Source organism: Salmo salar, chromosome ssa09, assembly GCF_905237065.1.
Source record: "Salmo salar chromosome ssa09, Ssal_v3.1, whole genome shotgun sequence".
Taxonomy (NCBI): domain Eukaryota; kingdom Metazoa; phylum Chordata; class Actinopteri; order Salmoniformes; family Salmonidae; genus Salmo; species Salmo salar.
This window is the reverse complement of record NC_059450.1, coordinates 25708386-25720509: the sequence shown is the minus strand read 5'-3', so window position 1 is coordinate 25720509 and position 12124 is coordinate 25708386. Positions and strand designations below refer to the sequence as shown.

The window sequence follows — 12124 nt, the reverse complement described above, 5'->3', positions numbered from 1 at the left end:
ACGAAATTAGAGCTAGGGTTGCCTTCGAGAGAAATCAGAGATTGTAACATTCTCTGTTTCACGGAAACATGGCTCTCTCGGGATACATTGTCGGAGTCGGTTCAGCCACCGGGCTTCTTCATGCGTCACGCTGACAGAGATAAACACCTATCTGGGAAGAATGGCGGGGGTGTATGCATCATGATTAACGACTCATGGTGTAATCATAACAACATACAGGAAATCAAGTCCTTCTGCTCACCCAACCTAGAATTCCTTACGGCCATATTATCTCCCAAGAGAATACTTGTCAGTTATCGTCACAGCTGTGTATAAATACCCCCTCAAGCAGACATCACAACGGCCCTCAAGGAACTTTACTGGACTCTTTTGGTAAACTGGAAACCGTATATCCTGAGGCTGCATTTATTGTAGCTGGGGATTTTAACAAAGCAAATTTGAGAACAAGGCTACCTAAATTATATCAGCATATTGATTGCAGCACTAGCGCGAGCAATACACTCGATCACTGCTACGCTAACTTCATCTTGCTCCTACCGTCTTATAGGCAGAAACTCAGGATGTAAAACAGGATGTACCCATGACTAGAACCATTCAACGCTGGTCTGACCAATCGGAAACCACGGTTTAAGATTGTTTTGATCATGCGGACTGGGAAATGTTCCGGGCAGCCTCAGAGAATAACATCGATCTATACGCTGACTCGGTGAGTGAGTTTATGAGGAAGTGCATTGGAGATGTTGTACCCACTGTGACTATTAAAACCTACCCTAACCAGAAACTGTGGATGGATGGCGGCATTCACGCAAAACTGAAAGCGCGAACCATCGCATTTAACCATGGAAAGAGGAGTGGGAATATGAACGAATATAAACAGTGTAGTTATTCCCTCCGTAAGGCAATCGAACAAGCGAAATGTCGGTATAGGGACAAAGTGGAGTCCCAATAAAAAATGAGACGTATGTGGCAGGGTCTACAGGAAATCACGGACTACAAAAGGAAAACCTGCCACGTCACGGACATCGACGTCTCGCTTCCAGACAAACTAAACACCTTTACACGCTTTTAGGATAATACAGTGCCATCGTCGCGGCCCGCTAACAAGGACTGCGCCCCCCCCCTCCTTCTTTGTGGCCGACGTGAGTAAGACATTTAAACATGTTAACCCTTGCAAGGCTGCTGGCCCATCCCTAGCCACGTCCTCAGAGCATGCGCAGACCAGCTGGCTGGTGTGTTTACAGACATATTCAATCGCTCCCTATCCCAGTCTACTGTCCCCACATGCTTCAAGATGGCCACCATTGTTCCTGTACCCAAGAAGGCAAAGATAACTGAACGAAATGACTACTGCCCCATAGCACTCACTTCTGTCATCATGAAGTGCTTTGAGAGACTAGTCAAGGATCATATCACCTCCACCTTACCTGCCACCCTAGACCCACTTCAGTTTGCATACCGCCCCAACAGGTCCACAGACGATGCAATCGCCATCACACTGCACACTGCCCTATCCCATCAGGACAAGACGAATACCAATGTAAGAATGTTGTTCATTGTCTACAGCTCAACATTTAACACCATAGTACCCTCCAAGCTCATCATTGAGCTGGAGGCCCTGGGTCTCAACCCCGCTCTGTGCAATTGGGTCCTGGACTTTCTGACGGGCCGCCCCCAGGAGGTGAAGGTAGGAAACAACATCTTCACGTCGCTGATCCTCAACACTGGGGCCCCACAACGATGCATGCTCAGCCCCCTCCTGTACTCCCTGTTCACCCATGACTGCGTGGCCAAGCAAGCATCCAACTCAATCATCAAGTTTGCAGACGACACAACAGTAGTGGGCTTGATTACCAACAATGACGAGACAGCCTACAAGGAGGAGGTGAGGGCACTCAGAGTGTGGTGTCAGAAAAAAACCTCTCACTCAACGTCAACAAAACAAAGGAGATGATCGTGGACTTCAGGAAACAGCAGAGGGAGCACTCGACATCCACATCGAAGGGACAGCAGTGGAAAGCTTCAAGTTCCTCGGCGTACACACTACAGACAAACTGAAATGGTCCACCCACACAGTGTAGTGAAGAAGGTGCAACAGCGCCTCTTCGAAAAAAAATGTGGCTTGTCACCTAAAACCCAGATAAACTTTTACAGATGCACAATCGAGAGCATCCTGTCGGACTGCATCATTGCCTGGTACGGCAACTGCACCGCCCTCAATCGCAAGGCTATCCAGAGGGTGGTGCGGTCTGCATAACGCATCACCGGGGGCAAACTACCTGCCCTCCAAGACACCTACACCACCCGATGTCACAGGAAGGCCAAAAAGGTATTCAAGGACAACAACCACCCGAGCCACTGCCTGTTCACCCCGTTAACATCTAGAAGGTGAGGTCAGTACAGGTGCATCAATGCTGGAACCAAGAGACTGAAAAACAGCTTCTATCTCAAGGCCATCAGATAGGTAAACAGTAATCACTAACTCAGAGAGGCTGCTGCCTACATAGAGACTCAGATCACTGGCCACTTTAATAAATGGATCACTAGTCACTTTAATAATGTTAACATATCTTACATTACTCATCTCATATGTATATACTGTACCTTATACCATCTATTGCACCTTGCCTATGCCGCTTGGCCATCGCTCATCCATATATTTTTCCATCCCTTTAGATTTGTGTGTATTAGGTAGTTGTTGGGGAATTGTTAGATATTACGGCACTGTCAGAACTAGAAGCACAAGCATTTCGCTACACTCGCATTAACATCTGCTAACCATGTGTATGTGACCAATAACATTTGATACGAATTTGCAAAACATTAAACATGTTATGAATTTGCAAAATGTATGATATGTTACGAAATTGCAAAATGTATATGTTATGAATTCTAGCTAGCTCGCTAACGTTAGCTAGGCTAGGGATTAGGGTTAAGGTTAAGTTTAGGAGTTAGGTTAAATGGTTAAGGTTAGGGGAAGGGTTAGCTAAAAGGGTTAAGGTTAGGGGAACCTAACATGCTAAGTAGTTGCTAAGTAGCAAGTAGTTTAAAAGTTGCTAATTAGCTAAAATGCTGAAGTTGTCTGTGATAACATTTGAACTCGCAACCTTTGGGTTGCTAGACCTTGAAGTTTGGTATGTAACCATACCACGTACTAGCTGGAGTGTCTCTGATTTACGTACAGAATAACATGAAATGCTCTGAGACCAAGTTGGGTTGTTGTAACTCTGTGGCTTGGTTGCAACTGTGCTGATATTCACCTTCCTGTAAACAGACTATGGAAACAAGGAAACAGCAGCCAGCTCTCACTTGCCCCTCAGTCCTTCAACTTTGGACAATTCATAAAACTTTATGGACAGCACCATCACCCTCTTATTGCCGAACAATAAAGAGATGATATCTTGGAAAAAGGCCTTATTGTGTTGCCTATCATAAAAGGTTTGATGGATAACTGGAGGGCTGACGTACTTCAATAGTACACTAGTATTTTCATGACCAAATTCAGGGTCAGTGTAAAACCTTTCCAAGCTATTGATTGGAACAAAGATATGGTGGTTCTCTTTTCTAAACATTGAGTTCTGCCGCTTATTGTTGCCTCATGTCTTTACATCCTCATTTAGGCTTCACCATGGTGACACAATACCATAATACAAATCTTGGGTGATTGAGCTTTGGGTCCCTCTATGATTATAACTATTAAATCTGACTTTTGATTTTCCACTATAAGATGTTTTCCAGTAGTTTTCCACTGTAACATGACTAATGAAGAACTCCCTGAACTCTGGAGCGTTCTTTAGTGGTAGTGTTTCTGTTGTGGTAGTGTTTCTGTTGTGGGAATGTTGGGGACATGTGTCTCTCACCTGGTGGACCAGCTCATGAGCGATGACACTGGCCACACGTTGTTTGTTGTACGACGAGGACTGGTTCTCATCATAGAGGAGGTTGGCCTCCCTGTAGGTGATCAGACCCCAGTTCTCCATGGCCCCCGTGCCAAAGTCAGGGATGGCAATCTTATCTGGTAGAAGAGAAAAACATTTTATGCAACCATGTGTGTATATAACGCATTATAAATTAATTTTATCCAGTGGGCACAACAGTTTACAGACAGAGGAGATCGCAAATTACCTAGCTTTGGGATGGAGTAATTCATGTTGAAATATTCCTCAAAGTAGTCAAAAATGACCTTGGTCGTGTCCGCAGCATACTCCGCAGTCCTGATTTGTGCACGCTGTGCATAGATTCGCAACTGGAATAAAAGGATTTGAAAGCAGAGTTATTAAGTGTGTATACACTACAGAATGTGTAAGCATGTGTGTGTGTTTACATTTAATCAATACAGTATAATTCTTTAGATTGTCCAGTTAACTCCAAAACATTTGCATTGTAAAATGTCACTAACTGCTATGACACAGATCAGAGACCAAAGTTAAATAAACTACACCATTTAAAACATTGTACTTACACTACATGACCAAAAGTATGTGGACACCTGCTCGTCGATCATCTCATTCTGAAATCATAGGCATTAATATGGAGTTGGTCCCCCCATTGCTGCTATAACAGCCTCCACTCTTCTGAGAAGGCTTTCCAATAGATGTTGGAACATGTCTTCCTGAGTGACGCAGTGGTCTAAGGCACTGCATGGCAGTGCAAGAGGCGTCACTACAGTCCCTGGTTCGAATCCAGGCTGTATCACATCCGGCTGTGATTGGGAGTCCCATAGGGCGGTGCACAATTAGCATCGTCGTCCGGGTTTGGCCGGGGAATTTGTTCTTAACGGACTTGCCTAGTTAAATAAAGGTTAAATAAAAAACATTGCTGCAGGGACTTGCTTCCATTCAGCCACAAGAGCATTAGTGAGGTAAGGCACTGATGTTGGGCCATTAGGCCTGGCTCGCAGTCGGCATTCCAGAGGTGTTCGATGGGGTTGAGGTCAGGGCTCTGTGCAGACCAGTCAAGTTCTTCCACACCGATCTCGACAAACCATTTCTATATGAACCTTGTTTTGTGCACAGGGGCATTGTCATGCTGAAACAGGAAAAGCCCTTCCCCCAAGGGGCCTAGCCCAGACCATTATTCCTCCTCCACCAAACTTTACAGTTGGCATTGGGGCAGGTAGCATTCTCTTGGCATCTGCCAAACTCAGATTTGTCTGTCGGACTGTGTGATTCATCACTCAAGAGAACGCGTTTCCACCACTCCAGCTGATGCTTGGCATTGCGCATGGTGATCTATGCCTTGTGTGAGGCTGCTCGGCTATGAAAACTATTTTCATGAAGCTCCTGACGAACAGTTCTTGTGCTGACGTTGCTTCCAGAGGCACTTGGCGGTCCCGTTCTGTGAGCTTGTGTGGCCTACCACTTCGCGGCTGAGCTGTTATTGCTCCCAGACGTTTCCACTTCACAATAACAGCACTTACAGTTGACCGGGGCAGCTCTAGCAGGCCAGAAATTTGACGAACTGACTTGTTGGGAAGGTGGCAATCCTATGAAGGTGCCATGTTGAAAGTCACTGAGCTCTTCAGTAAGGCCATTCTACTGCTAATGTTTGTCTAAGGCGATTGCATGGCTGTGTGTTCGATTTTATACACCTGTCAGCAACGGGTGTGGTTGAAATGGCCAAATCCACTATTTTGAAGGGGTGTCCACATACATTTGTGAATATGTAGTGTAGCTTTTCCACCATTTAAAACGTTGAACTTCACAGGCTTAAAGTGTTACAACATTTACTCTCAACTGTAGACTATACAATATGATTTACAACACATGTTATACAGTCAGTCTTTTCTTAGATTAAGGTATGGAAGGACCAATGACTGCTGAGAAAAATAGCAAGTACTTACAGGAATTCCTCGAGACGAGTTCCTTTCCACAAACGTAAACTGGTGCACAGCAAAACATACCAAATAGGTACTCATTGGAACGGACCTCTTAAAAAACGTTTTGATCTTATTGCCAGGAAGCGTTTCTGGGGTGCCCTGGAAAGGAAGAGGTTCTGTGGTTTAATAAAGACGTCAGACAGCATCTGTTATAGTTGTGTTCTCAGTACCAAAGACCCGGAGCAGAAGATTGATGGCTCCTGCTCTTGCATTCATGACACTCACTCTCCTCTCTCTCTGTGTGACTCCCATTGCAGTTTCAAGAAAACTAACCGGTAACACTATATGCCACCTGTTTTGTGATACATTCAATAAGTTGTGGATACATTATATGCATTTTTATAAACTGGGTGGCTCGAGCCCTGAATGCTGATTGGCTGACAGCCGTGGTATATCAGACCATATACCACGGGTATGAAAAAGCCTTTATTTTTATTGCTCTAATTACGTTGGTAACCAGTTTATAATAGCAATAAGGCACCTCGGGGGGTTGTGATATATGGCAAATATACCATGGCTAAGGGCTGTATACAGGCACTCCGCTTTGCATCATGCATAAGAACAGCCCTTAGCCATGGTATATTGGCCATATACCACACCCCCTCGTGTCTTGTTGCTTAAATATAGAATGTTATATAAGGAGCAATTTGTTGTACTTATGTGTTGCTATTTTTTTATGCATAGACTGTACCTCCATTGGCATATTGGCGAGGGCTCCATAGTCCTTGTCGTGGGTGATGGAAATATTGTAAGTGGCCTTTTTGTTCGGCTCATCAAAACATGGGAAAGATTTGCGGGCGTCTGTTGGCTCATGGTCGGTGGCAGCAATTTTTCTTGGGAGAAAAAGAAACATGGCATGATTCCATGAACAACTAAGCCTCCTCATTTTACTATTATGTTGTTTGCAATTAATGTTGAACTATGTTGAACTATACTGGATTGTGGCTGACTAAATGTACCTAACCTGTACCCCCGCACATTGACTCAGTACCGGTACCCCCTGTATATAGCCTCATTGTTATTTTGTGTCATTTAAAAAAAGTGTGATATATATATATATATATATTTTATTTTTTATTTTTTTTTAACTTTATTTAGTAAATATTTTCTTAACCAACAATGCAGTTTTAAGAAAAGAGTTAAGGGCTTGTAATAAGCATTTCACGGTAAGGTCTACACCTGTTGTATTCTGCGCATGCGACATAAAATTTGATTTATAATGTTGTTGTTTTTTTCACCTTTATTTAACCAGGTAGGCCAGTTGAGAACAAGTTCATTTACAACTGCGACCTGGCCAAGATGAAGCAAAGCAGTGCGACAAAAACAACAGAGTTACACATGGGATAAACAAACGTACAGTCAATAACACAATAGAAAAGGTCTATGTACAATGTGTGCAAATGTAGTAAGATTAGGGAGGTAAGGCAATAAATAGGCCATAGAGGCGAAATAATTACAATTTAGTATTAACACTGAAGTGATAGATGTGCAGAAGATGAATGTGCAAGTAGAGATACTGGGGTGCAAAAGAGCAACAACAAAAAATAAACAATATGGGGATGAGGTAGTTGGATGAACAATATTTACAGGGATGTGTACAGGTACAGTGATTGGTAAGCTGCTCTGACAGATGATGCTTAAAGTTAGAGAGGGAGTTATAAGTCTCCAGCTTCAGTGATTTTTGCAATTCGTTCCAGTCATTGACAGCAGAGAACTGGAAGGAAAGGCGGCCAAAGGAGGTGTTGGCTTTGGGGATGACCAGTGAAATATACCTGCTGGAGCGCATGCTACGGGTGGGTGTTGCTATGGTGACCAGTGAGCTGAGATAAGGCGGAGCTTTACCTAGCAAAGACTTATAGATGACCTGGAGCCAGTGGGATTGGCGATGATTATGTAGCTAGGTCCAGCCAACGAGAGCATACAGGTCGCAATAGTGGGTAGTATATGGGGCTTTGGTGACAAAATGCATGGCATTGTGATAGACTGCATCCAATTTGCTGAGTAGAGTGTTGGGGGCTATTTTGTAAATGACATCGCCGAAGTCAAGGATTGGTAGGATAGTCAGTTTTACGAGGGTATGTTTGGCAGCATGAGTGAAGGATGCTTTGTTGCGAAATAGGAAGCCGATTCTAGATTTGGATTGGAGATGCTTAATGTGAGTCTGGAAAGAGAGTTTACAGTCTAACCAGACACCTAGGTATTTGTAGTTGTCCACAAGTCAGAACCGTCCAGAGTAGTGATGCTAGTCGGGCGGGCAGGTGCGGGCAGCAATTGGTTGAATAGTATGCATTCAGTTTGACTAGCATTTAAAAGTAGTTGGAGGCCACGGAAGGAGTGTTGTATAGCATTGAAGCTCGTTTGGAGGTTTGTTAGCAGTGTCCAAAGAAGGGCCAGATGTATACAGAATAGTGTCGTCTACGTGGAGGTGGATCAGAGAATCACCAGCAGCAAGAGCGACATCATTGATGTATACAGAGAAAAGAGTCGGCCCGAGAATTGAACCTTGTGGCACCCCCATAGAGACTGCCAGAGGTCCGAACAACAGGCCCTCCGATATGACACATTTAAAAAGCAAAGAGAAAATGGACACTTCATGGCCAATGCTGTAGCTCACTACACTTGTCCACCTTTCAATCTAAGATTTTACTGAGTTACAGTTCACAAGGAAATCAGTCAATTTAAATTAATTAATTAGGCCATAATCTATGGATTTCACATGACTGGGAATACAGATATGCATCTGTTGGTCACAGATACCTTAAAAAAGGTAGGGGCATGGATCAGAAAGCCAGTCAGTATCTGGTATGACCACCATTTGCCTCAACTGTGCAACACATCTCCTTCGCAGAGAGTTGATCAGGCTATTGATTGTGGCCTGTGGATTGTTGTACCACTCCTGTGTGAAGTTGCTGGATATTGGTGGGAACTGGAATATGCTGTCGTACACATGCGGTGATGGCGGCGGATAAATGGCCCGACAATGGGCCTCAGGATCTGGTCACGGTATCTCTGTGCATTCAAATTGCCATCGATAAAATGCAAATTGTGTTCATAGCTTATTCCTGCCCATACCATAACCCCACTGACACCACGGGGCACTCTGTTCACAACATTAACATCAGCCATACTCGTGGATGTGAGGCTGGTTGTACGTACTGCGAAATTCTCTAAAATGACGTTGGAGGTGGCTTATGGTAGAGAAATGTACATTGAATTATCTGGCAATAGCTCTGGTGACATTCCTGCAGTCAACATGCCAATTGCACGCTCCCTCAAAACGAAACATCTGTGGCATTGTGTTGTGTGACAACACTGCACATATTAGAGTGTCCTTTTATTGTCCCCAACACAAGGTGCACCTGTGTAATGATCATGCTGTTTAATAGTATTAGTATCTTGGCAAAGGATAAATGCTCACCAACAGGGATTTAAAGAAATGTGTGCACAAGATTTGAGCGAAATAAGCTTTTTTTGCTTATGGAAAATTTCTGAGATCTTTTATTTCAGCTCATGAAACATGGGACCAACATTTTACATGTTGCGTTTATATTTTTGTTTAGTGTATATTAATTCCTGTTCAACGTTAGCAATATTGCTAGTTATCCATTTGATCTAAAGGTTAGCTCTGGATGAGTAAACTGATATTTTTTCTGGTCTCTGACACCCAAAGTCAGTAAACTACTTGCTAGTTTTAAATAAAATGTGGTAAGTTGGTAAGTGCACCTCCTTCCAAGGAGGTTTATGTATTAGTATAGAACAAGACAAAAACAGGAATGCTTCTCCTAAAGGTTTTAAACATGCTCTAATGATCTGTATTTATTTGGTTTTACCATGAAGAGTTTACTTTACGGCCATTCTTCTGAAAAAGTGGTGAAAATGTTTTGAAGTAAAATTGAAAGAGGACCAGAACCAATGATATGAATAATCAAGGACTAGGGACTATCTGCAAAATGTATAGTTTTGAGATGAGTATAAGTTCCAGATCGCAGAACTGTTTTGTGATGTCTTCCATGACAATTATTTTGATTGACAACTCAGCATTGTGTGATTGGATTGCAGATAGAACCTTATAGCAAAGTTAAGATGTTTTCGCAGATAGAACTTTTGGATTTTTCATTTTCTACATCATAAATGGACTTTCTTTTCACATGTAAAAGGTCCACCTAAAGAACAACTCTGTGAATAGCTGATGTATGACCAAAATGTCAGATAGTCCTTGAGTATAAGGTTCTTATTGACACACTACAAACTACACAACATCAGACACTATCATTTGAACTTTGAATAACAGCAATTTAACAGAATCTGTAACAGGTAATTATGGATTTTCAGATACACTCTGACCTTACCAAGGTTTCACATACATTTGATACTGACATCCCACATTGTTTATGAAAATGTATAACACTCCAAAATATACCGTAACCCTAAAGATCTTTATTTATTAAATGCATTTAAGTTATTGCTGTTTGGAGTAGGTCTGTTGTGTGATAAAGTACGTACAGATGGTATTTTGCATACTTAACCATTCTAAATAGTTGCTTTTTCTTGTCACCTGTTCCAAGAATTTACTTGGAATACTGGGCAGCATATCTGCCAAGATGGAAATCCCCAATGAGGGATTGTTGTACATTCCCATCAGAATCTGCACATTGTTATACTACAACTAATAGTAGTCATGGTAGTAGCAGCAGTTGTTACTAGAGTGAACAATATTTCTGTCTAACATTAATGACATTTTCCAGTGAGCTGCTGGGCCTCGTGCACTCACACACATGCACGGACGCATAGACACACACATGCACACACTAACACTCAGCAACACTCAGTTGTCAACACTCAGATTACGACTTGTAAACTTGTTCCCAAAAGGAAATTGTCCTTGAAGGAATTTGGCTGAGGATCTGTCTGAAGTTGTGCAGATTTTCTTCCCTCTCCCACATTTTACATCAGAGTCATGGTTATAGATCTATTCAAATGGGTACAAAGTAGCATATGCAGCACTCATAACACTGAGCATTAGGGATTTAGTTACACTGTAACCATTCTCATGCATTTATTAATTTCTGTCTTCATAATTATTGTCTTCCCCTAACTGGTGGATGGTTAAAAAATATATATATAATTATACATCAGTCATACAAAAACTGAAATACACCCAATCTATTACCAAACATTCATGCCTCCAATGACTTACTTGATGGCTCCGTTCTCTGTGTAGGTGACTCTGTAGAAGCCCACCAGAGATCCATTGAGCCAGCCTTGGAAGTCCAGGCTGAGAACGTACACCTCATTGAGCTTGGTGGCCACAAGCTCCTCTGTCGCCTCGACTACTACGTACTCCTGTGGTTTGAACTCAAAGCAACCCTTGATGGCCACGGTGACCTCCCTCTGAGCCTGTGGGGTTTTCAGGACGAGCCTGGGGACTGCACTGATGAACGTCTCCCGGATGTGGAGCCACAGGTGCCTCGTGGGTCGGCTCACCTCCAGGTGCACGGACACACTCCCCGTGTACAGGTCAGTGGTCAGGTCAGGCTCCAGATGGAGATCATAATGCACTGGCTTCACGTAGTCTGGCAGCCGGAAATTCTTCCAGTCCCCGTCAGTGTTGTTGGAGGGTTTGCAGGGCCCCCTGTCTGCTGGTGGGGGGGTGGGGTTGGGGGTGGGCTTGGAGGTTTCCTCTGTGGGGGCCGGGTCAGTCAGGGTACTGTCCGGCCGCGTGAGGCCCACCCCCAGCCCAACAGCAATGGCCGACACCACCACTACCGCACAGATGAGGGCCACATGCTTTCCGCGGATGAAGTAGTGCTTCTCCTCCTTTTCAAAGTCCATGCTTTCAATCATGATGCCCGGCTTGGTGGCGCAAGACCATACGCTGTGGTCTCAGATATCCTCTGAATCCCCTATGGGAGGAATAACGTGGGAGAAAACAGCTGTTTCCAGATCAGATTTCCAGTGGGTTGCAGCAGAAGCAGAGCACAAAGCCAAACTGATATAAAACTGACTGCAGATCAGTTTCTTGGAGAACTTGATAAGAGGACCCTAGAGTTCAAGCATATCTAAGAGGAAAAACTATTGGTCTGAGTCGATCCAAGCTCTGTCTGCCTGTCAACGAGCACAGGGCAGCCTGTGGGAGGTGGAGAGAGGTTAACTGGAGTGGTGAAGAGGAGGGTTGCGGAGGGGGAGTCTACAACACAACAGAGAGAAGGAATCCCACACACTGGAGGCAAGCCTTATACACTAGACAGA

At 43.7% G+C, this 12124-nt stretch overlaps 1 protein-coding gene across 2 annotated transcripts in view; it reads right to left on the bottom strand.

The window, feature by feature from the left end:
* The window catches only part of LOC106610934 (glutamyl aminopeptidase), a 27077-nt gene extending 14953 nt beyond the window's left edge, over positions 1-12124 (bottom strand). The window contains exons 1-5 of one of the 2 annotated variants that reach the window (XM_014210622.2): positions 11073-12124; positions 6567-6708; positions 5840-5974; positions 4123-4243; positions 3858-4012 (exon numbers count right to left, since the gene is read on the bottom strand). In XM_014210622.2, the coding sequence (XP_014066097.1) occupies positions 3858-4012; positions 4123-4243; positions 5840-5974; positions 6567-6708; positions 11073-11719 (1200 nt within the window). In that variant the 5' untranslated portion in view covers positions 11720-12124. The remainder of the gene's footprint in view (positions 1-3857; positions 4013-4122; positions 4244-5839; positions 5975-6566; positions 6709-11072) is intronic. The other variant, XM_014210620.2, reaches the window with a different exon arrangement.